This window comes from Engraulis encrasicolus, chromosome 19, assembly GCF_034702125.1.
Source record: "Engraulis encrasicolus isolate BLACKSEA-1 chromosome 19, IST_EnEncr_1.0, whole genome shotgun sequence".
In the NCBI taxonomy this organism is placed as follows: domain Eukaryota; kingdom Metazoa; phylum Chordata; class Actinopteri; order Clupeiformes; family Engraulidae; genus Engraulis; species Engraulis encrasicolus.
The window spans coordinates 3,596,256-3,621,310 of NC_085875.1; the positions used below are offsets into that span (position 1 = coordinate 3,596,256).

The 25,055-nt window shown below is 43.4% G+C and overlaps 1 protein-coding gene across 3 annotated transcripts in view; it reads left to right on the plus strand.

Moving 5' to 3' along the window:
- LOC134434835 (mucin-17) overlaps positions 1-25,055 on the plus strand; it is a 57,784-nt gene that overhangs the window by 16,173 nt on the left and 16,556 nt on the right. For 2 of the 3 annotated variants that reach the window (XM_063183456.1, XM_063183455.1), the window contains exons 2-6: positions 3,331-3,426; positions 20,598-20,693; positions 20,874-21,035; positions 22,431-22,580; positions 24,905-24,979. In XM_063183456.1, coding sequence (XP_063039526.1) covers positions 3,331-3,426; positions 20,598-20,693; positions 20,874-21,035; positions 22,431-22,580; positions 24,905-24,979 — 579 coding nt within the window. Of the gene's footprint in view, positions 1-3,330; positions 3,427-19,051; positions 19,149-20,597; positions 20,694-20,873; positions 21,036-22,430; positions 22,581-24,904; positions 24,980-25,055 lie in introns of those variants that run through there. The other variant, XM_063183457.1, reaches the window with a different exon arrangement.

Below are 25,055 nucleotides of genomic sequence, written 5' to 3' on the forward strand. Positions count from 1 at the left end.
CGGATGCGGCCCGCGGGCCGTATGTTTGACACCCCTGGTCTAGTCTGTTTTGTCTTACCCCAACAGGCAGATGCTAGTGTGTGCATATGTGTGTGTAAACAAAAGAGAGTCTGTGCGCGCCTGTGCAGGCATTAGCACACGTGCGTGTGTATGTGTGTGTGCGTCTCTCCATGGTAACTGGTCATGGCTGAATACTTCAGATGCTCTGGTCTCATGTTGCCCCCATGTGACACCAGACTCAGTAATGTTCTGCCCATCTGCCCCACCCGGCTGCTAGGAGTGTAAATAATAATCGAAATGCACTAGAGGTGCACCGAAATGAAAATTTGTGTCCGAAACCGAATAACAATTAAGCACTTGGCCGAATACCGAAACCGAATATTAAGCTTACAATTTAGTCAAAAGTGATCAAAAGTTAAGTTTTTCACTATTTTTAAATATTGCTGAAATCTACGGTTTACAATAAATGTTTTGAGATATTTTTGATAGAAAATAAATGTGTATTTGAAGTCTTCAAATGTTAGAGTACAACTGAAATTAGTTTAATTAATGCCCATTTTCAATTCATTTTCTATTCGGCCTCCGATTCGGCCGCTCAATTGGCTTTCGGCCGAAAACCGAAAGTGTCTTTTTTTTGCGTTTTCGGCCGAATATTTTCTGCGGCCGAATTTTCGGTGCACCTCTAAAATGCACTGATGCATTTGGCTGGCATTTTAATCGAATCGCAGCGTATCGTGGGGCATTCGTAAGTATCGAAAGCAATCAAATGTCTGGCCCCTGTCCAATACCCTAGCTCCAGAACATGATAGAAGTGGAAAAGTAGTTGGAAAGAACCTAATCGAATTGTATCATTGAATTCTTAAGTTTCGAAAATAACCGAATCCCTGTGTTAAGAAATTGATACCGTATCGTATCGTCATGGAGGCTGTGATTTACACCCCTACCAGCTGCACTGTACAACACTGCAGGGAGTCACAGGGCAGCACTGCTGTACATGCATACACACCCTGTAATATTGAACACACATGCACACACGAACACACACACAACACACACACACACACACACACACACACACTCACACACACACACACACACTGCATGGAGTCATAGGGCAGCACTGCTGTACATGCATACACACCCTGTAATATTGAACACACATGCACACACGAACACACACACACACACACACACACACACACACACACACACACACACACACACACACACACACACACACACACACACACATACACATACACACACTGCATGGAGTCATAGGGCAGCACTGCTGTACATAACCTGTAATATTGAATACACACACTCGCGCACACACAGAGATTGCTCAGAAATACACACTTGTCAGATTGCATAAGTTACACACAATCACTCAGTCTGGTGGGCTGGTTAACATACCAGTTGAGCTTGAGCGCTTGTGAACCCCTTTGAAATGCAGTCATGTGACCTAGCCTAATCAACATGTTCTTTTTTCTACTTAGGAAGCTCGTGTGAAAAAAAACAAGTAAACCACTTAGAGGAAGATAGTATGTGTATTAAACAACACAGCGTAAGCTTACAGTATATGATGCAGTAAACTTGGTAAATATAATAAAAGTAAATAGAGTAAATGTGTCCAAGTTATCAATATATCATTATCTATTAATATAGGCTACTGTATATTTACATGTTCTTTACATATACTTTAAAGGAACAGTCCACCCTTTTTTCAATTTGCACATATTTGTAATTTTTCCAAGTATTACAGGTGCATAATTTCTTCTTAGTGTGTTCAAACAGTACTCAGATTGACATTATTAGCATAGCTTAGCATAATCACTTGAAGTAAATGGTACCACATTAGCATCAAGCCACAAGTGATCACTGGACGGAATTAAATGGATGTTTTGCACTCTGGACTGGTGAATTTTACATTCATTTTGAAGTACATTTTTTCATAATGTTTGGTACCATAGACTTCCATTGGTATGTTAAAGGCTACGCTGTGACACTAGCCTCAGGGGCCCCGTGTGCGACTGGGAGTGCATTCCAATATGCTGACTTCCGTCCTCCACTTGTGCTTGTGGCCTCGCATTCTGCTGATGCCCCGCCTCAGCAAAAATCAATAAAGTTTCCCCGCCGTCAGCCTAGCCAAAACAATTTTTTGGGGGACTGTTCTTTCACCACTCCAATTGCAAATTAGGAAATGACATTAGAATTGTGCTTTTGCAAGATATTTAATTAATTTTCTGTCGTGGATGACGTCATCATGAGGTCACAAGCAGGCAAGTGAGCAAGGGAGGACAGAAGTCCGCATATTGGAATCCACCCCTGGTGCCTCCAGTGTTCACCTTTTCCCTTTCAAAGCCCTCTGACCTCTTATTGCTATGTAGACCAGAGACCCAGAGGTTACTCTGCGCCCTCGTGTGGTAGGGACATGTTAGTGTGCTGTCAAACCTACATCCATCTTTCCCTAACACACACTTGAGCAGAGCACACTTGCCTTTTTTAACAGCTGTTGTGATGAAGTAACATACATAAAATCTGCTGTCTGAATCAAAATTACATTATACAGTCTCCTTCATAAGTCATAAGCCAAATTGTCTTGTTTTTGTTGTCCACGGGAGACATTTGGATTTGAAACCCAAAGATGAATATGAAAGAAAAGTTCAGAATCTCAGTTTTTATTTCCTGGCATTTAAATCAATGAAGATATTTTAAATAATTTAGTATTCATCGCCATTTGTACTTCACCATGGGAATAGATAATCATGCACTCAAAGAGTGCAGACCTCCGCCAAGGAAGCTGTTTGATAGAATATTTGACTGTTACCTGTTTTTCCTCCGATAGTTTATTTTTTTTATGTTGTTAATCATTTTCTATTTAGTATCAAACACAGGCTATGCTTATGTGTAGTGAAATCTTCACGTCATGGGTGCCAATATTGTTTGGCAGTACTGTAGAGCTGATTGAGCAGATGAATCTGTTATTTTCCATTCATGGACTTGGAAACAATGGGCATATTGCATATCTCTGCATAGTTATGCCAGCCATGAATAAAGCTTTCCCTTTGTAGATACTGAAGGTCCTCTGTCAATCAATCATTACTTGCCGGATTTTAAAAAAAAAATATATATATATATATATTTTTAAAGGTACATTTTTGATATGGCAAACTCAATTGAGATGGATTTCAGCAGGTTCTTAAATATGTGCGAGAACAAGACCATACTGGACAAAGTGGCTGCTGGAGTGTGCGCAATAATGAATTGATGATGGCCTTCCTTGTGTTGATTGTGTGTCTTGTGCTTTTGCTCTGTGTGTTTGTGAAGACCCACACAGAGCTGCTGAAGGTGAAGGACGAGGAGCTGGACAAGAAGATTGAGGCGCTAAGGAGGAAAAATGAGATGCTCATGAAGAGATACCAGGTAGGTGGCACAGGTCTCTCACACACATTAGCCCCATTTAATCTGCGGGCCATTGGCCCAGGAACTTAAAGGGGTATGCCACTGTTTTGGAGCTTAATACAGTTAAAATCGTTGGCTGAGGTTTATAAAGGTGGTAAAGTATCTTATTTTTCATGTAAGCCTTTATCGATAGGCAAGTTAAAAGAGGGAGCATGTCGCTAAGCTAGTGAAAGTCAATGCATCCATGTAGCCTGCTGTTGTGACGTTCATGAACCAATCCATTCTCGTGAACGGCTCCTAGATGTGAAGGGTGGGAACCGAATCATAGCTGAGAGACACTCTTCTCCAAACAAGTCTGGTAGCGAATATCAAATGCTGTATGAATGTGTGCGCTCTCCATGGTTGCCAGATGTATGGCGATTTCCAGCCCAAACATGCTCAAAACCCACTAGGAAAAATAACATATCCTGAAGCACATGGTTGAAACATTGCACAGAGAAGTGGCATGATGAGTATTTACCGTATATTTAGGACCTGGTGGCACGTTATGCCATCTAATCACCATAGCTGAATAATTATGAGCTATGAGCAATAAGCAGTTAGCATCAACGCTAAAAACAAAGCTAGCTGCACAAAACGTTAGATACTATAATCAGGGATCTACAAATACTAGAGATGCACCGGATCCAGATTTATAGGATCCTGCCGGATACCGGATCCACTGCTTAAGATCCTGCCGGATCCGGAACCGGATACCGGATCCTACGAAAAGGTTGAAAAACATAGCCTACTTGCACACGTGGGCCCTTTTTATTACGTTGGCTCAAACTATTTTTTAGACTCATTGGGTTACTGCCACACTGCCTGCACTGGCCGCTTTCAAAGTTCTTTCACTCCATGCAGCAATTGGGGTTGTGAATGACTGACTGAAAAACCTAGGCTAGAGATGCACCAGATCCTGATTTTTAGGTAACTGCCGGATGCCGGATCCACTGCTTAAGATCCTGCCGCATCCGGATCCCTTGAAAAACCCTATTATCCTGCCGGATCCGGAACCGGATCTTTGATCCTGTGCATCTCTAACAAATACTGGTGAGTTTGGCTGGTATAAAGATCAACTTACTAGCCACTTTGACCCATTAGTGAAGCTAGTAAAATCAACATCTAGCTAGAAACCATTTTGGCTGGTGATGAAAAAAGTTAATTTAGAGCCCTGCTTATAATCTACCTTTCTGAAACAATATTGCCTACCTTAGTATTCATCCGGTATAGTTATCATCCGGAAAGTGTACGTGTCCATTGGAAGATCCTGTTGTTATGTCAAATCCATTTTATACCTGCCTTGACATTTGGAGCCCTCGGCTGTGTTTTTTCGCCTTTACCCACTGTAGACTATCACTGATTTTGCTAGTTCTATGTAGCTCTAGCTGTAGTTTCTACTGACCGGTAACATTTCAAATCCTGCAAATCCTGAAGTATCATCCGTCCTTAGCAAAGCATAGACGGGCGCGATGATTAATCTCGTGACCAATTTTGAGCAATCTGATTGGTCAAGCATTCGTTTTTTTCAAACCATCCAAAAAATTAAGGCTGTAAACTCGAAATGGCACCATTCAGCAACAAGAGACGTGTAGTACTTTGTTTCACCATATGGTTACCCTATGGGAGGGGGTGGGGGCGCTATTTCCCCAGCTGGAAAATACTCACTGAGAAAACGAGAGTGGAAGGGAATATTTAGCCTGGTGCTGACCATCCCATAATACTACCATTTCATTTCGTACAGTATTCATGGTCTGAAGCTTGTGTGGTGGGAAGCGGGAAGTTTGCTCTCAGTTATGGTTTGAAATGATTGGACAGCTCTCACCCAATCGCCGACAGTTACTCAACAACAACATAGCGCAGACCAGAGCCATTGGCGCAGACGTTTACATCATCGTCACGAGCGTCTTCCCCCTTTTTCCCCCACGTGGGGCGCTTATTCGATTATTGGCTGTTTTCTGGGGGGCGTTGCGCATCAAAATGCTGCAAACACTCCACAGAAAAGGGGGACCGGACTACCGTAGTGGAGCCAATCCTTTGGTGGAAGTACATAGGATGGCTCGCGAGGCTACACCTGCCCTTCTCAGTGGACTGTCTCAGCTCAACAGTCATTTTACCACCTGAGTTCTGCAGCCCATCTGCCCAGCAAACCTCAATGTTCTCCACTTGTCTCAGTAGACTAGGCAGAGCTATTTAAGTTGTAAAGTGTTTTAGTTTTTGTGATTTTATTTTGGAATCTTTGTGACGTGATTGTGTCTTCTTTTCCTTTGGTAACTGGTGTGCAGATTGAGAGTGTGGTTGAAAGCTGCAGGTGTGTCATTAGATTGGGATATTGGCAGAGGTGTCAAAATTAAAAGTAAAAGTACATTTGTTGTGTAATTATAACACTAACACATGGTGTGTGTGTGTGTGTGTGTGTGTGTGTGTGTGTGTGTGTGTGTGTGTGTGTGTGTGTGTGTGTGTGTGTGTGTGTGTGTGTGTGTGTGTGTGTGTGTGTGTGTGTGTGTTTGTTGTTAACATAAGTTACTGTAGGAACAATTATAACCCAAATATGGTAGATCCAACATTGTAAGGCCTCATGAGCTAAAAACCTCAGCGTAGACTGATAGATCAAGAATTGTATTTTTCACAACATTACCCATAATTCTCAGCTTTCACAGGGATAGCTCTGTTATGCATCCCTGGGGCATTGTCACCTTTCTATCACAATCTCCCTCAGCTTTCAAAACAATATAAAGGCTATTTTACCACAACCATTTCAACAATCCAGTGCAGACATACAATTGTGGCTATAGCACCTTCAAGCTTGATGTGTGTTGCTATTGGTTGCTTTGGATGGCACAGCCTGACTTTCCCATTGTGGCTTATTACTTCAATCTAAGAATGTCACAAGATTCTATTTCCCACCAAATCATTTTATTGCATACATAGTTTAAATCTGAAATTTGCAGACATTACAACATGTCTAACATATTAAAGTAAACTGAGGCTGAAGCCAGGCAGTGAACCCTACCAAGACCACCGTGGTTGAAGTGTCTTGTCGTGTCACATTTGTGACCTCTCTTGCGCAGTCCAAATAATGGCATATTTTTGCACACAGAAAATGTAATCAATGATGTAATGGTTGACAAATTTATAATCATTAATTTTAAGGTACAGCATGTTTGATCCAGGGTAAATGGCGAAGTGGATTGGAAGATGCATCTAATCAAAACCGGAAGGGGTGTAGATTAACCCTCCGAAGCACATACACACGACATGAGATACATTTAAAAGATAGGACCCTCGTTTTGCCTTAGAATGTGTTCATTCAGCTCTAATGTACCCACATGTTTAATAAAACAGCTTAAATCTCAAGAACCTGAATGCAGCGTATATGTGTCTCCAGGACACAATGGGGTAAAGCACTATATGAATGAGAGCAATTATTTTCTAAACAATGTGGAAGACATAGCATATTGTAACCCAATGTGCATCGTACAAAGCATAGACAAATACAGTTACTTTGCATGCTGATGGAGATGTAGTCATCAAAAGTATCGTTGCAAAATATCTTAAAACATTGTAATCCGTCCAGTTCAGTTCAACACATAACAATTTAGTTATTCAGTTCTCCACTAATTCCATACTCTCAGAATCTGTTTTGTTTCCTGTTGATTTCTGTGTTCTATCTGTGGAAATGTATCTACAGTGCATGAGTAATTCACTTGGATTTCTTGAGTTCTGTGACTATTCATCATGAGCAGTGCAGGTACTGTGCACTGGTATTAGTTGCGGGCAGTGTGTATTTTCTTATGTGTGTTGAGGTTACTTAACTGTGTGAAGTCCTTTCCACATACAAAACAGTGGTAAGGCTTTTCTCCGGTATGGATTCTGTGGTGATAGCTTAATCCAGTCCGGTGAGCAAATGCCTTTCCACATACAGCACACTGGTAAGGCTTTTCCCCAGTATGTATTCTCTGGTGAGTGGTAAAAGTCTTTCGATGTGCAAATGCCATTCCACATGTAGAGCACTGGTAAGGTTTTTCTCCACTATGGATTCTCTGGTGTCCCCTTAAACAATACAGGTAAGGAAATTCCTTTCCACATGTAGAACACCGGTAGGGCTTTTCTCCAGTATGGGTTCTCTGATGGTCATTTAATGTGCCCAGCCGGGCAAATACCTTTCCGCATGTAGAGCACTGGTAAGGTTTTTCTCCAGGATGGGTTCTTTGGTGTGTTGATAGATTAGCAAAGGTCTGTACACATGTTGTACACTGGCATTTTGTTCCACTGCTACGTCTCTGGGGTTCATCTTAGTACATAAAAGACGAAGAGAGGAATACATTTGTTTACTTTATCACAAAGGGATAGACTTTCTCCAAGCCTATCCTATAATATTTTACATACATTCAAAGCCGTTAGATAGATCAAATCTAATGTGAATTACTTTCAGTCCCTGTTTCTATGCTCTGAAACTTACCTGTGGTGGTCATGTCTCCATTGTCATAATTCATATGGTAAGACTCTTGTCCCTCTTGTTCTTTTAAATGCTCTGGAAAGACTTCTTTAACCACATCTGTGGGTATGTCCGATGTTGGTTGAATAGTAGAAGTGACGCCACCACATTCCATAATATTGTCCTCTGTTTCTACCTGAATTCCACGAGACAACGACATTTCTTCTTTGCACTGTGGTGTGACAGTAACAATATATTCTAAGGTTCTGCCCAAACGCTCACTCTAATTGCAAGATATTAAAGTCTTCTTCTTTAATCTCAGTCATCGAAGTCATCGTCGTTAAGAGACTGCTGATATCACCAGCAGGACTGGCCTCTACAGCTTGAGGACGTGTTGTTTTTCAACCCTAACGACATTTCGTCTTTGCACTGTGGTGTGACAGTAACAATATATTCTAAGGTTCTGCCCAAACGCTCACTCTAATTGCAAGATATTAAAGTCTTCTTCTTTAATCTCAGTCATCGAAGTCATCGTCATTAAGAGACTGCTGATATCACCAGCAGGACTGGCCTCTACAGCTTGAGGACGTGTTGTTTTTCAACCCTAATAGCCTTGATCTCATTAGCCGCGCTTCAGCGGCCCGGGGCCGCCCGGGGCTCAGGAGAGTGGCCGGCTCGGAGCTGCCGGCCCCGGGCCATTTTTTGCCTGATCGGACTCATAGCCGACCCCAGGCACATTCAGGTACACGCCTTGTTTGTGAAACGTCAGTCGGGCACAGCCCACTTTCGCCCTGCATCAGCATATAGAGTCAACATGAGCAACACGCAACAAGCCAAATCACAGAAGGACAACAACAGAACAACGACAAAGAAGGAGAAGAAAATGGAGCAAACTCTGCTGGAGCAGGTCGCCGTTTGGCTCGTAGCCTACGGACAAAGACGACAAGAACTGCAAAGTTGTCGATTCAGAAGCTGTATGGGACGCAGCGCATGTTAAGAAGACAAAGACGCATGAAAATACGAGCAGCTCGACAACTGAGAGTGAACAGAAGGAGACGTGCGAGAGCACAGGTATGTATCATAAAATTGGTGGAATTTTTCCAACATGCATTTCGAATAAAAAAGTCCGTATTATGTCCGTATTATGTGTGTAGTGTTTGCCAGTAGTCTAGGCAGAGGCGATTCCTCTTTGAGTACAAGGGAGGCGCCGCCTCCTGTCCAAATCACGGAGAATAGTATGTAAACTAATGCTTTACACGACTTAATAACATTGCTATTTCAGACCCAGCTCCATAGAAAATGCATGTGCTCAACTTAGAGATGAAACCGATCTGTCATAAGATCCCGTGGCTAGCACGAGTTTTTTTTCCGCTCATGACAACGCAAGCGAGTCGAGTCTCAATGGACTTCAATGGCATGTGGGATATTACGCTTTTTCAATGGCAAAATGCTAAACGGTCATTGGCTATTGCCGTGAAATTTTTTTGATTTTGAGACTGAGCCTCACTGGGAGTGAATGGAGAAGAGAGAGGAGGGGGGAGGGACCGGAGACTGGAGCTCCGACTTGTGATTGGGTGAACCCCGTGTCAGTACAGTACAGTAGTTGATTTCATTTCGAAATGCGGACATGTTATTAATTTGACTGAGAAGTTTCGTCGTGGTAACCAGTGGGGAAGCTATTCATTGCGGTGTACTACAGTTTTGTGTACATATTCTTGTAAACCTAGTGTTGCGAATAAAGTCTTAATAGTGGCACGTCCTTGTCCTTATCCTTTTTAATCTCCCAATTCAAAAGTTGAGGTTGCCTACTTTTCTTTAGGGCTAGCTTGCAAGAAAGCTAGAGAGCTATGCAACATGCCAAGCATTGTGGATTAAATTCTGGCGAATTCCAGTCGTGCTTATGAGGAGAAAATGAATATCAAGGAGCAGAGCAGAGCACTGCCTAATATTGACTTGGTGAAAAAGGTAGGGAAGAACAACCGTTTCTTTTGAGCTTTCGTGGTGTCTGATCAACTGGTTAACTGCCAAGTCCCGTGAGTGGCGAGTCCTTGTTTCCTACTGTGTTGGCAATGTCTGGTAAATAATTAAAGATTTTGCGACCTTTAGTGGTAAGTTAAGCCGTGCACCCAGCAATCACTCAATCACATCATTATGTGGCGGAGGTAGGCCTAATGATAATAATAATAATAATAATAATAATAATAATAATAATAATAATAATAATAATAAAACATTTCCCTATAGCCTACAAGGGGGATAATGATTAATGATTAACAAATTTGTTTCAACGAGAGTCCTTTAGTGTGTGAGGCCATATGTGGCTCTGGACCAATGTAAGATGTGTGTCAAAATTGACAGCCCCCCTTTATTTTGCGTTCTGGACATATTGTAATTGAACAGCCTCCCCTGTTTGACAGACTACCAGCCGCCACTGAGTCTAGGCTATGCTCGTAAACATGGCTGAATGCTAGCAGGCTAGGTTTGGAATTAAGTAGGTAACTGACCCGGCGAACTGAGTAGCATAACGTCGCTAACCAAACCCCTTCTGTTTATTTGACGCAGCTTGTTCACAGCTACTGCACTGATGTGATGTGTCTGAAATCAGTGTGGACATATCCACGATCGAGTGACTGGTGGGAGCTCACCGCCATGGCCTACAACGATGAGCAGTGGCTGAACGACTTCAGAGTGTCCAGAGAAACGTTCGACTACCTCTGTAGGGCACTGAGGCCGGCATTGCAGCGACGAAACACCTCCTTTCGGCTGGCTATTCCATTGGAGAAACGAGTGGCCATCGCGCTGTATAAACTGGCATCAACCGTTGAATACAGGACTGTAGCCAACTTGTTTGCTGTGGGGAAAACTACCGTGGTGACGACTGTGCACGCCTTCTGCCGGGCCGTCATATCCTACCTCACACCAAAACACATCAAGCTACCCAGCCAAGCAAAACTGGCAGAGATGGCAGACTACTTCGAAACAAGATACGGCATTCCTCAGTGTGTGGGCGCCATAGATGGGTCGCACATCCCCATCACCAAACCACCGCAATACCAGTCAGACTACTGCAACAGAAAGGGATGGCATTCCATCATTCTGCAAGCGGTTGTTGACGGGAAAGGGATGTTCTGGGATTTGAACGTTGGCATACCTGGTCGAGAACACGATGCCACGGTGCTGAAGAAGTCAAGCATCTGGTGGTGGGCCCTCGGTTCGGATGCTTTGTCAGGCAGAGTCAGAAACATCTGTGGTACCGACGTGGGCTACTTCATCCTTGGCGACTCTGCGTATCCTCTGCAGAGCTGGTTGATGAAACCTTTCCCGGACACTGGTCGACTGACACAAAGTCAAGAGCTGTACAACAAGAGGACAAGCCGTGCCCGCTGTGTTGTTGAGCATGCCTTTGGGCGGTTAAAAGGAAGATGGAGGTGTCTGGGCAAAAAAAATGAATGCAGTGTCACAGTTGTTGAGGACATGGTGCTGGCTTGCTGTACACTGCACAATCTTTGCGAGCAAAACCTGGACGCATTCCTTGCAGAGTGGGACGTTCCGTCACAACTTGCTCAACCTCTCCGCGTGGCAGAGGAAGGGGAAAATGCCGACGCTGGAGCTGTCGTAAGACGTGCATTGGAGCAGTGGTTCGCTGAACAGCAGTAGCCTAAAGCTTAGCTGCTATGGAAACAGCAGATTGATGGGCAACACAAAATGAACGTCCTCTTCGTTAGCGACAGGTGTTTTTCTGACCTTATGTGTGTTTGATGTTGCCTATGTTGGCGTGCTTAGCCACCGTTATGACCTTTGTGCCTACAAATAAAGGAATGAATGTATCGAAGACACGTCTCTGTCCTTTCTATCCGAACATGTGGTTTTGATAGTTGTCTGCTGGGTAGACAAATGTCTTCCCAAATAGCCTACAGCAGGCATAACCTCCCAGTAGGATGATGGGAATACAGGTTATTTATTTCATGTCCACTTTGTCCAGCACATGAAGCTTTTTTTTTTTTTTAAATAATAAGCTGTGATGCAAACAAGTAATCTCAAACGTATGCACAAGCGCGCACAACGACATACCCCTGCCTTATGGTGTATTCACCATCACCAGTGAAACTGTAGGTCTAATGCATTAGGCCTACTGATTTCGTGTTAGACAGTCTTTTCAAAATAATCCATTACACTACAATAGGCCTATTACTATATTTCAAATGTAAGACACGTAGGCCTAAGGCAAATACAGCAAGCATAGCCTCCCAGTGTCCCCCCAATGTCAGACACCTAGCTGCTGTGAATAGGTGTTGTCATCATGCCCAGTTAATCCCCCCAATCGCGCACAGAAGCATGAGCCCCGGACATAGCGAGACATGAATGTGCAGGTAATTGAATAAGTTACCATGTGAAAGGAGACCAAATCCCGGAGACATAGCACCTTCATCAGTTGCTATAGAAAATTATGAGCCCCGGACATAGCGACACACCCCCTCGTTGCGGCGTGCCACCTGTCTATTCATGGTGAATGTGCAGGTAATTGAATAAGTTACCATGTGAAAAGAGACCAAATCCCGGAGACATAGCATCTTCATCAGCTGCTATAGAAAATGATGGGCCCCGGACATAGCGACACACCCCCTCGTTGCGGCGTGCCACCTGTCTATTCATGGTGAATGTGCAGGTAATTGAATAAGTTACCATGTGAAAAGAGACCAAATCCCGGAGACATAGCACCTTCATCAGTACCTATAGAAAATTATGAGCCAGGGGAATAGCGACTATTTATTAAAGTAGCCACGGAAGTAGCGTAGCCTACAAGTCGTTCAATCTGCATAACATCGGTGTGTGTCCTGCAGGGAATTCTAAGTGTGCGCACTATGGCACATGTCTGCAAAACGTATGCCTATGGTTTAGTATGTCTGCAAAACATGAGACACTAGGGCAGCAGTGAGGATGATTTTAAATAGGCCTAAGTCAATAACAGCTGTGCTTTACTGTGTAATAATGTGGCTGCATGGGGGACTTATCGCTAAATTCTGGGCAAATTATGGTTAAGCATTAGTTTGGGGTGTTTGGCTTTCTTATGGCATAATTTCATAAGATGCAACTTTGGCACTTCTGTTTGTGTTTTTAAAGTTATTTAGCCAACATAACTTTTTTGTTGTTATCAGGGCATCATGGGCACCACTACACTTAAACTTGGGATGTCATAGCTAAGTCATGTCGGCTTTTTTCTGCTTTTAGCCGCCAACTCTTGTGCCATTATCGTGATTTGGCATGCTTTCCACTGGACACCAATAAAAAGTGTCTCACAAATACTCACACATGACATTTATGTCGGCTTATTTAGCTTTTGCGCTATTATCGCCGAAGGTCTGGTAGGCTATATCGCACGTTTCAGACAGATCGCCAAACACAGTTTGAAATTTACACAAGGGCTTTAATGTCAAATGGATGGAAATGACAATAACAATAACAAATAAATAAAGGCAAATCACATTCAAATCCAATATCCTATAAAAATACAAAAAGTCAAAAATGGTGGATTTGAAAAAGAGCTTTTCAAATAAAAAAAAAATGAGTAGGCCAAAAAATAGACTTCTACTCTTGCGCAGTGTTGTGAAGTGTCTACTTCTTGTGGATCATGGCGGCTAGCAGACTCAGCATCTCCTTGCCCCTGCTGTCCTCTCTTCTCATCTGCTCTGCCCACGCTTCCCTCGCAAGTTGCATCTGGAGGCCGAGTTCCTGCCCTAGTTGCTGTGTGTTTTCCATCTCTCTCTCTCGCATTTCCTGCTCTCTCTTCATCTCTGTTTCCCGCAGCATCACCTCACACTCCCGGTCTTCTCGAGCTACCCTCTCGAGACTAGCCAGCAGGTCCTGCTGAAATGTGTTCCGTCCCGTGGATTGACTAGGCCGGTGACCCAACACGCTGTCCATCAAGTCATAAAAAGGGAACTTCTTTGGCGCCACACCACTGCGACCGTTGTGTATTTTGGCCGCTTTGTAGGACGCCCGCAGTTTCTTTAGCTTCTCACGGACTTGTCGTGTTGTTCGGAACACACCGACCTTGGCCATCTCTGAAGAAATGAACTTCATCACGTCTTCGTTTCTGCATACCCCATCGATTTTTCTCTGGACTGAGTCTTCAGCCCAGATGGTGAGGAGCGTCTTCACGTCCTCCACAGACCAGATCACGCGCTCAGCAGCCATCTTCTTCTTTCTTCGTTCTTGTAGTGTATAAAAAAATGAAATACTGTATGCTTCAGTCTCAACATCTGCCCTTTATTTGGTCTCGGACACTAACCCCTCCCCGACCCCTTCCTGACCTCTGCCCGAGGTTGACCCCGCCTCCGAGCCTCGGCGGTGCTTGATGGCCCATCGAATTCGACCTGATGTCCTGATGGTGGGGAGCCAGGAGCTTCATCTCTGGGCCACTGGAGGTGGAGCTGTAGACCAACCCCCTCATTAATATTTTTAAAAGGGTCAGATGAGTCAACCATCAAGGTGTAAATTGGAGTGGGAGTCGTTGTGTAAGAGCTGTTATCGGTTCCAGAGACTGAGAAGGGCTCTGATGGTGACGAGCAGTTAGATTTTCACACATGGTACACTGATAAAGCTTCATCCAGTGAGTTGTCTGTTGGCTGATTTTGCACATTATGTTCACTCTCTAGGGTGAAAATTAAAACTTGGGGCCATCTCAACTTTGCCCCAGATTTCAATATGGTGGCCGATTTTCATGCATTTTCCATTATGCTGTAAGGCTATGTTCATAAAAGATTACCTGTTTTCAGCACAATTCTGTACTATCCCCTTACAGACATTAGGTTGACTAGACAAATAAAATGAATATAGATCTTACCATCTTGAAATATCTTAATTTCTTATTCTTTTGGAATAGGCCTTTGGGTCAACAATACACTGTGAAAATGTTGGTAGGTCAATAGCCTTATTTTTCCAGCAATCGACTCTAGATGCAATTCAATCATTATTTTGACTACTTTCCTTGAGATTTCCTTAATTCATTTGTATTTGCTCGGTTTGATCTGCGTGGACAGTAATTATTGAGCATAGGCCTACCTCTATCACTGCCTCCATTCAGATGCAAGTGGCTTTGATAGGTTTCACTCCAAATACCCTCCCCTCATTTACAGATGGCATGGGTCTAATTGATATGTGCCAACACTAATTGCTCCACATAGTACCAACACCACCTCTATTCAGAAGAGTAGAGTAGTAGTAGAGTTGTAGCAGAGATATTCTAGACAGAGATAAGTAATTCGAATTCTGTTCCGGTATCCACTTTACGTCGGGTGAACGCCCCTTTAGGAGACCTTCGGTTAGGAGACCTTCAGAGTCCTGAGGTTGAGAATAAATTAAGTCCCCTTAGCTCTGTAGATGGCGGTAGCGCACGTCTTGTGCAAACACCTGCAAAGGGGACAACGCCCCCTTAGGAGACCCAACTTGAGCACACGCTTTGCATTGAGTGGGCGTGTTTTGCGATATCTTGCTCTGATGGACTATTTTTGGTTGTAGTATTCAAATGCAAGTGACTTTGATAGGTTTGTCTTCCAAATACCCTCCCCTCGATATGCGCCAACATTAATTGCTCTACATACCAACACTACCTCTACTCAGTAGAGTAGAGTTGTAGTATTCAAATGTACTATAAGTGGCCTTGATAGCTCCTCGTTTAGATAGGATGCCTGGTTGATCCATGTGAACTTGTGAACCCTAAATATATCTTTATTTTGCTTATTTATATACGAGTATAAAGTTTTAAACAAAGTGGCGTGCATAAGATGTTTCATAGTATGTATTTTGACAGACAGCATAGAAAAAAATCCATTATTATCATTACCTACTTTTTTTTACCCGTCATCTCGTTTCCCAGTGTGGACAATGAAGATTGACTAGGTGTTTTTAGTTCAAAGTAGAAAAAATAGGCTTGCTAAGCAGTTGCTTGCTAAGCAGTTTTCATAGCGTTTTACTCTTTGTTGCCCGCAAATTGCGCTTAGGCCAACATGGAAATGTGGATGTTGTCCGCCATTTTGAATTACCAAAAAGATAATATTTTTAGCTGCAAAACATACTGTACTTTGGTCATATTAGTAAATAGGCTACTAGTTCATTACTTCATAAATATTCATGAACAGGTCGAATTTGGCAATAGGCAGCACAATTTCAATGAACAGGATAGTAGCAATACCTTCTCTGGCCACAATTCTACACAGTGCACCCTTGAGAACAGAAATACAAAAGAAGGAGATAACATGCAAAATTACTGTTTATTCACTTATAGGTTATAGGATGACAAGGGTGAGCATTTTACAAATCATGTATGTTCCAATAATGGAATTTTTTACACAAACAACTTTCACTATATTCATAATGCAAGAATAGTGAATACATTCACAATGCAAGAATAGTGAATTTATAAACAAACAAACATGGCATTGTAAGACTGGGGGGTAGTTTATTATTCTGTCCAAAGGTATAAAATATCAACACTGGAAGATAGAAAGCGATCAAATATTTTGATATGGTGACTCATGAGAGTATAAAATGCAAAGCTTTTCCCCTCGCAAGTTAAACTAAAAAGAAGAAAACAAACAAAGAATTTGTACAGGAAGGTGATACATCCTGCTGGGCATTGCTGCCTGTCGCACCTCCTCCGGTGCCCATGGGTCAGCTGCAGGGTCATCAGTCGGGAACCACCTGATACTAAGAGCATTGTCACTTAAAAGATGAAACTATAGTGCAGCGCATGTAAGAGAAATTACATAGTAATTATATAGAAATTATACAGTAGGCCTATATTGTGTAGCCACATCCAATGACATTGAGGCACTGTCTATAAAAAAGATAGTGCCACTGTAGTTAGCATTTACATGCAGTCATAATGCATGTGTTGCTATTTTCTTTGTAGTAATTAGAGTTATGACAGCAAAATTGGCTATATCTAGTGTATGCCTAAATTAACCAATACAACTGCTTTTGATTAACATTGAGAAATAAAAATGAAACATGCTCTTCCAGTGAGACAGCATATGCTCTGCAGTCCTGGGAGAACACTGTAGGTCATCATGTACAGTTGAAACATTGCTTTGGGTAACCTTGGAAGGTGTGGTGATACTTCAATCAATATGTTGATGCAGGAGAGGACATTCTGGCATTTTTCAGACAAGTTCTTTGAGAAAGAGATCACTGGCATGACCACAGCGGCTTTTGGAAATCTTTCTTCCGCTAGGTCCCTTTTGATCTGCTGCCCTCCATCCCTGGCGTTTTTGTCCATGAGTCCAAACGAGAGAATAACTTTGTGTACATGATCCGATTTCTTTGTGTTCTCCAGAAAGGTGTGGCACAGCTTAGCCGCTGAGTACGAGTCCCCTATACTCTCTTGACGTTGTCGTAATCTTCTCATTAAAATGCTGGTGTCTGGTAAATTACGCTGTCTCCTCCGCCATTTTCTCCCTCAGCTTGGCTTTGGCTCTCTTTGCCACGTCCATGCTGAAACCTATCAGTTCTTTCTTGGACCACCTTACCGCCATGTCCCATGCCTCGTACCAGTTTGGGGGCATTGAAGCTGAATCTTTCCAATTCCTCCTGGAAATATCCAGTGATGGCTGCAACCGTCTCCTCTGTCCAATCCCATCAGGCTCTTTTCACCTCTGTGTGCACTTTCCAGGCACTTGGTTTGCTCTGCACAGCCAGTCTGAGCACTTTGTGTGCATCTGGGAAGCATCGCTTATCCTTTGTTGTCTTGACGAATTTCAGGCAGAAGTCAAGGTGATGGTGTACCTTTACATACCTCTTAAATGCCTTGGCAAGAGCTTTTAGGTCTTGTGATGGCTTCTGGTGGTCCATCTCCTCTTGCATGGCTAGCTTCTGGTGATGGTGATGGTGATGGTCTGCCTCTCTTGTATTTCTTCTTATTCTTCAAGGTAGAAATGTGATTAAGTAGCAATGAAAATTGCGTTTTGCTTCTCCTCAGCTGATGCAATGGAGAGAGCGGTGTTCTCTGATGGATTTTGCCTCTGAGAATTCAACATGAAGTGAGCTGGTTTTGCCTTTACTTATCTATTGCTTCAGCCCCGCCCACACTATTAAATACGAGTCAAATAGCCATGAGTATGTGTGAAACAGAAAGATAGCCTGGAAATACTTTGTAAATAGGTCTACTACTAGCAACAGGCAGTGCATAATACCTTGGACATAAACTATTTTTCTTTTAATTATGAGCCTCATTTTGGTTAAATGTTTGAAGTAATTCATATATAGGCCTCTTTGAATCCACTATTGTTGAAAGTCCGAGATCATGAATATTTAAGTAGGAGAATTGTGGGGCAGGGATTGAAAAGCCCCATTCACCACAATTTAAATTCCTTACCTGCAGTCATTAACAAGGTGTTGTCTATACATGTGTTCTAAATTTAGTTTATAACCTGACTGCACAAACCTAGCTGTGCATAACTCAACCTCTGATTGTTAGAAACCGCTGTCTGTCAAAAAAGAGCTCACGTGGTTGGCTGCCAGTGTCTTTCCCCTCCTCATAACATTGTGTTGATAAACACTGAGAACCCATGTATAAGGGAATCAGTTTGTGACGTCACTGTTTACATTTCTCATCTTCTGTGTGGCAAGACAGAGCTTGATCACTTCGCCTTATGCTGTGATTACACTACAAACACACCCAGAAGCTAAGCCTCATGACTTATTAAAGAACTGTGCAATGAAATCTAGTTCCACATCACACCCGGTATAATTGTTATCTCCATCCTATTTTTATTAAAACGTCTGAAATATCATGGGGAAAGACTCGTAGCTATAAAAGCTGGCTCCGAGTTGCATACACACTCACGGTACATTACGTCAACACTACAAAGTAAAGACCGTTATTCACAATGGTTTGGGTAGCCTAAACTGTTCATCTAATTGGTGTCAAAATTACCTAGAGGTGGAGTAAAACATGCTGTCTTCTTAACTCTGAATAAAAAATGAAGACATGTTCAAAAGAGCCTGGTTTTTAAAACAGCTCTTTGAAAGGAACGCGCCAATATGATCCAGATCCCGGCAAAGAGCGATAAATCCCCAGTTATACTGCCTGGGCTAGGCCAGAGCTGCACCAAACCAAGAACTGTTGTCTAGGTAACAGTTCCTCCTCAACTGCCTGGGCCGCCAGTATGCCCTGGTGCTGCTTGCAGGTCATTTTTGAATGGGTTACCACGGCTACCATTCTAATTTGAATTTTCAGTTGGCCTACTACAGTATGAAGAGATACCAGGTAGGTGGCACAGCTCTCACACACATTGTTTAGCTCAGTGATTCTCAGAGTGTGGTCAGGGGATCACTGATAGTATAGTCTGTGAGTGGTCGCATGGGGATTTCTGCAAATGTCAAGTCAAGTCAAGTGAAATTTATTGTCAAAAAACTATGTAACAGGGTTAACACAAAAGTTTGAAATTGCATTTGACCAGTCTCCAATGTGCAGTTAAAGCTAGAACATATAAATAAGAGATTGACAATAATCTCTCTCTCTCTCTCTCTCTCTCTCACTCTCACTCTCACTCTCACTCTCACTCACTCACTCACTCACTCACTCACTCACTCACTCACTCACTCACTCACTCACTCACTCACTCACTCACTCACTCACTCGCACACACTCGCACACACTCGCACACACTCACACTCACACTCACACACACACATGTACTCAACAGTTTGAATTTATAACATCATCTGAACATATTTTCCAAGTCCAAGTTGTTATTTCATTACAACGACAGAGAACTGTACTTTCTATTATTTATTTTTTAAAAGTGACTTTGGTCGTGGCTCAAACAGCTCAGGCATCATACTGTTATGCTGGGGACCCGGGTTCGGTTCCGGCCTGATGTCATTTCTCGGTCGTCCACCATCTCCAGAGATTCTTTAAGTATATAGACATATGCCACTGTAATAGGTTGCTATGGGCACCTAACATGACCAGGTTCCGGTCTGCCTAAAGGGGCGTGTCATAATGCTCCTAGCATTGAATAGAACAGTCCTTAGGTCTGCCTAAAGGGCGATTTCCCCCCCTTCCCCTTGCAATTGTAGAACCCGGAAACAATGGGCCAATGGAACCTCTCTCTCTCTACTCTCTCTGCCATCTCCCTCTTCCACCCGCTTCCAGTTACCTTCTCACACTGCCCTGTCAAATACAGGAATAAAATCCCCTAAAAAAAACGACTTAAAAAAATGTGGTTTGCATCTGAATTTGCAGTGCCTAAAATTTTCCGGTGTGGTCCTCAGTCTAAAAAAGTTTGAGGAACACCTGAGAAATTTTGAGAAAACGTTTGCAAGTAAATATCTATTTCAACATGGCGGCACCCTTGCAACACGATCGTGGAGACACACGAAACGCTCACCTTGCATCACGTTTTCATTATTTTTGCTGTTATTAAAAATGAATTCGCTATGGTTAAAAAGCGCTAGTAAAAAAATGCGCTAGTAAAAAAGAAAATGGCATGATGCCGTGACCATGTGCCATTTTGGTGTTTTTTAAAACTATGATTTGCGAAGAAAGGTATGTCGGTTGGATTATTTCTTCATACTGCTTGTATGTATAGTGGATTTTGAATGGAAACCGTACATAAATCCCACATGGACGTGTAAAATGCCAAACTTGCCCTGTGACTCATAAACATTAACCAACAAGTGTTTCTCTCCGTCTTGTTTCCTCCTCTTTTAGGAAGTGGAAGAAGATAAGAAAAAAGCAGAGAAAGAGGGGATGGCGCTGTCAGAAGACCAGAGTGGTGTCTGCATCACCATCAACAAGGGCATCAGTGTGAGTGTTCCTTTAATGGATACTGTGTAGAAGGGCGTAACTTAGTTGAAATCAAAATATTGAAGTTATTGCCATGTCTTTGTCTGAACTCATTTCGCTTACTTGTGCGCATATTCTTCTCTTTTTCCCTGTTTCCCCCCCTCTTTCTCTGTTGCCTCCTCCATCACATCATTGGAGCAGGACCTGCGACTGGGTATGAAGAGCCCTGGGTCTGGTGGAGGCAGCCCCCAGGAGAGGAGCCCCAAAGACGGGGGCGAGACAGCCGACGGCGGGGGCCACCACTTTGGCATGGGCCGGGGCAAGAGACGCCAGCTTTTTGTCACCATGGTGGGCAACAACAAGGTGAGCAGCCCAAGCCATAGATCAGGAGGGGAGGAGAAAATGAGAGGAGGAGAGGAGAGGAGAAGAGGAGTGGAGGAGGAGAGGAGAAGATGAGTGGAGGAGAAGATGAGTGGAGGAGAAGATGAGAGGAGGAGAGGAGAGGAGAAGGGAGGAGAAGAGGAGTCGAGGAGAGGAGAGGAGAAGGGAGGGGAGGAGAAGATGAGTGGAGTGGAGGAGAGGAGAGGAGAAGGGAGGGGAGGAGAAGATGAGAGGAGAGGAGAAGGGAGGGGAGGAGAAGATGAGTGGAGGAGAGGAGAGGAGAAGATGAGGGGAGAGGAGATGGGAGGGGAGGAGAAGATGAGTGGAGTGGAGGAGAGGAGAAGGGAGGGGAGGAGAAGATGAGTGGAGGAGAGGAGAGGAGAAGGGAGGGGAGGAGAAGATGAGAGGAGGGGAGGAGAAGATGAGAGGAGAGGATAAGGGAGGGGAGGAGAAGATGAGAGGAGGAGAGGAGAAGGGAGGGGAGGAGAGGAGAAGATGAGCAGAGGAGAAGAGGAGAGGAGAGGAGAAGATGAGTGGAGGAGAAGAGGAGAGGAGAGGAGAAGGGAGGTGAGGAGAAGATGAGAGGAGAGGAGACGGGAGGGGAGGAGAAGGGAGGAGAGGAGAAGGGAGGTGAGGAGAAGATGAGAGGAGAGGAGACGGGAGGGGAGGAGAAGATGAGTGGAGTGGAGTGGAGTGGAGGAGAGGAGAAGGGAGGGGAGGAGGAGAGGAGAAGATAGGGGAGGAGAAGATGAGTGGAGGAGAGGAGAGGAGAGGACAAGGGAGGGGAGGAGAAGAGGAGAGGAGAGGAGAAGATATGAAAGGAGAAGAGAGGAGAGATGGGCAACTGGGGGCACGGGGGCCACATGCGGCCCGTGGATAAAACAGTAGGCCTGTTTTTTTTTTTTTTTTAAACGATTACTGAAACAATCTTTTTTTTAATCAACTACTCGAACAATCTGTTGTAATTGTACTATTGGCCAGTAGCGTACACTTCTATTCCTCCCAAACAATTTGGGCTGTCAGTCAGCAACCAATTGCACCTCAAACTCTGTGAATTGCAGTCAGATCCGCGGTCATGTAGCCCTAGCGATGGTGGAGATGACGTGTGTGTGTGTGTGTGTGTGTGTGTGTGTGGGTGTGTGGGTGTGTGTGTGTGTGTTGCTGCTGTGTGTGTGTGTTGCTGCTGTGTGTGTGTGTGTGTGTGTGTGTTGCAGGGTGTGTGTGTGTGTGTTGCAGCATGTTGCGTACCTGTGTGTGCTGCAGGGTGTGTGTGTGTGTGTTGCAGGGTGTGTGTGTGTGTGTGTGTGGGTGTGTGTGTGTGTGTGTTGCTGGGTGTGTGTGTGTTGCTGGGTGTGTGTGTGTTGCTGGGTGTCCCAGGGTACCAGAGTGGTGAGTGAGGGTTCGGAGCCCCATAGGCCTGGTGGTGGTGGGAGGAAGATCGCTCCTGAGGATGAGGACGGGGAATACACAGAGTTCCACAAAAAAGGAAAGCCCGGACATTCCCGCAAGAGGAACTCTCAGACACAAGTAAGAGTGAAGATATTGTGGACCTCACATGCTACACACACACACACACACACACACGGTTTCTCTCTCTCGCATGCAACACACACACACACACACACTCACTCACACACTTTGGGATTGGGAGTTCTTATCCTGCCCTTGCCAGATGTAAGCACTAGTCCTAACATTTTCTTTCCATCTTGATGTTGTTGTGTATTTTATAGAGGTGCTCCGATCACCATTTTTTGGCTCCGATCACCGATACCGATCACCAAAAATCCTTATCTGCCGATTACCGATCATTGCCGATCACAAAAATGATTTCCTATTTTTTTAATAGCCTATTAATTATCCTTATTGAATACCATTTCTGCCCATAAACCAATCAATCTTAATTTGCACATGTCTATTACTAGGCTATTATTATCATCATCATCATCATCATCATCATCATCATCATCATTATTATTATTATTATTATTATCTTTCAGACTAGTGTTGGTAATACAGTCTACAGTATTAATCAATGTATAAGTTATTGCATAGAATAACTAAACTATTTAAGATTGAATTGAAACTGAAACATTACATCAAATAGTCTTCCACATACGAGAAAAAAACAACCTGTCGCTTTAAATGAGCAGCCTCGTGAGGAGAGCCCCTCCCCTCTCTGTCACCGTCCACAGTTGCAGTGCTCCACTACCGTTCTGAATCTCTCTCTCAAGTTTTAACCACATCTGTCGCCGTTTGGTGTTTCAGCGACTATCAAACTAATCGACTGACTGCCAATTACAACTTTGAAAACAATAATTGACATGTTTGTGCTGACAACGTGAAGTTGTCGCGTGCTGACCAAGGCAACTACACAGGTTATAACGTAACATGGCTCACTGGCGAGTACTCAATCGCAAATTACATTGTCAGGTAAACGGCGCATGGATCGGAAAATCAGATCATTGTTGATGCAGATATGGTTATGAATGGTGGAAATGAAGGGGGGAATGGCGAAAAGTTATAGACAAGCAAAGATGCCTTCTTTTGGTGCAGTTGCAGCTGTGCAGAGCCAGCGCCTAGCCTACATGCAGCGCCAGGTGTAAAGGCAAATGGTTGCGTGAGGAATTTAATATCTCTCGATCGGTTTTTTGATCGGCATGTTTTTCCGATCACCGATCAGGCTATTTTTGGCCATTATCGGCCGGTCATGATCGGCAGCCGAGCAATCGGAGCACCTCTAGTATTTTACAAGGAATATTTACAGTGTTTATGATCTGGAACAGTTGGTGCCACCAGTATTTTCCAAATGACCATCTTGATTTAAAGGGACACTGTGTCAGATTTTTAGTCGTTTATTTCCAGAATTCATGCTGCCCATTCACTAATGTTACCTTTTCATGAATACTTACCACCACCATCAAATTCTAAGTATTCTTTATGACTGGAAAAATTGCACTTTTCATACATGAAAAGGGGGATCTTCTCCATGGTCCGCCATTTTGAATTTTGAAAATTAGCCATTTTTAGCTTCAAAAATGACTCTACTTGGATCATACTAGGAAACATTTGTTTATTACTTAGTAAACTTTCATGTAAACATCAACTTTGGCAATAGGCAGCCCAGTTTCAATGAGCAGCATAGTTGCAGTACCTTTTTTGACCATTTCCTGCACAGTGTCCCTTTTAGAAATTGCCTCTCTGTGCTCTCTTCTTCCACCTGCTGATGAGTGTAAAATAAGACTAACTCAGGGATGTATAGTCAAAGAAGGTGGATCTAACAAGAATGTATAGTTGACTGGGCGACATTTGACCTGTGGCTGTAGTAGGTAGGTACTGCTATGGTGTGTGAAATAGGCACTTTGCCCACAGAGGGGCAGTACAGACCTTTCGTTTGCATGTGCAGTATGATTCTGGAGTGTGCAAGTGTTGTAGACTAGTGAATCATCCTTGCGTACATGTAGATTAACGCTTCAAACAAACTTGATGTATAGCTCTTGAGGGAGAGAGAGACATGGAGTTTTAAAGTTACATCTTATGTCTGCTTGACAGAAGACATTTTGCATTGGCTGAATTGATGTCTCCACAATTGATATGTCTCATTTTTTCCACAAGGAAGGCAAATCATAACTGTGTTATGTTTTTGCACTGAAACAGTGGTAGATCAATTGAGGTTAATGCAAAATCATCTTCAGGCCTGATTATGCATAAGAGGAACATTTGTCATTTGCTGTGGTCTGTGTGGCATCATTATTTCCTTTTGTTTCATCTCACCGATCCCTCTTTAGTTTTTATTACACACACACACACACACTCACATACCCCTTTTGATATTTTCCGATGTCTGCCTGCAGGAGGATAGAGGGAGACATGACAGGAGGGCTGCAGGAGATGCTCACTGGCAGGCGGAGTGTGACCTCTATTACCAGGTGAGAGTCGTTAGACACACACACACACACACACACACACACACACACACACACACACACACACACACACACACAC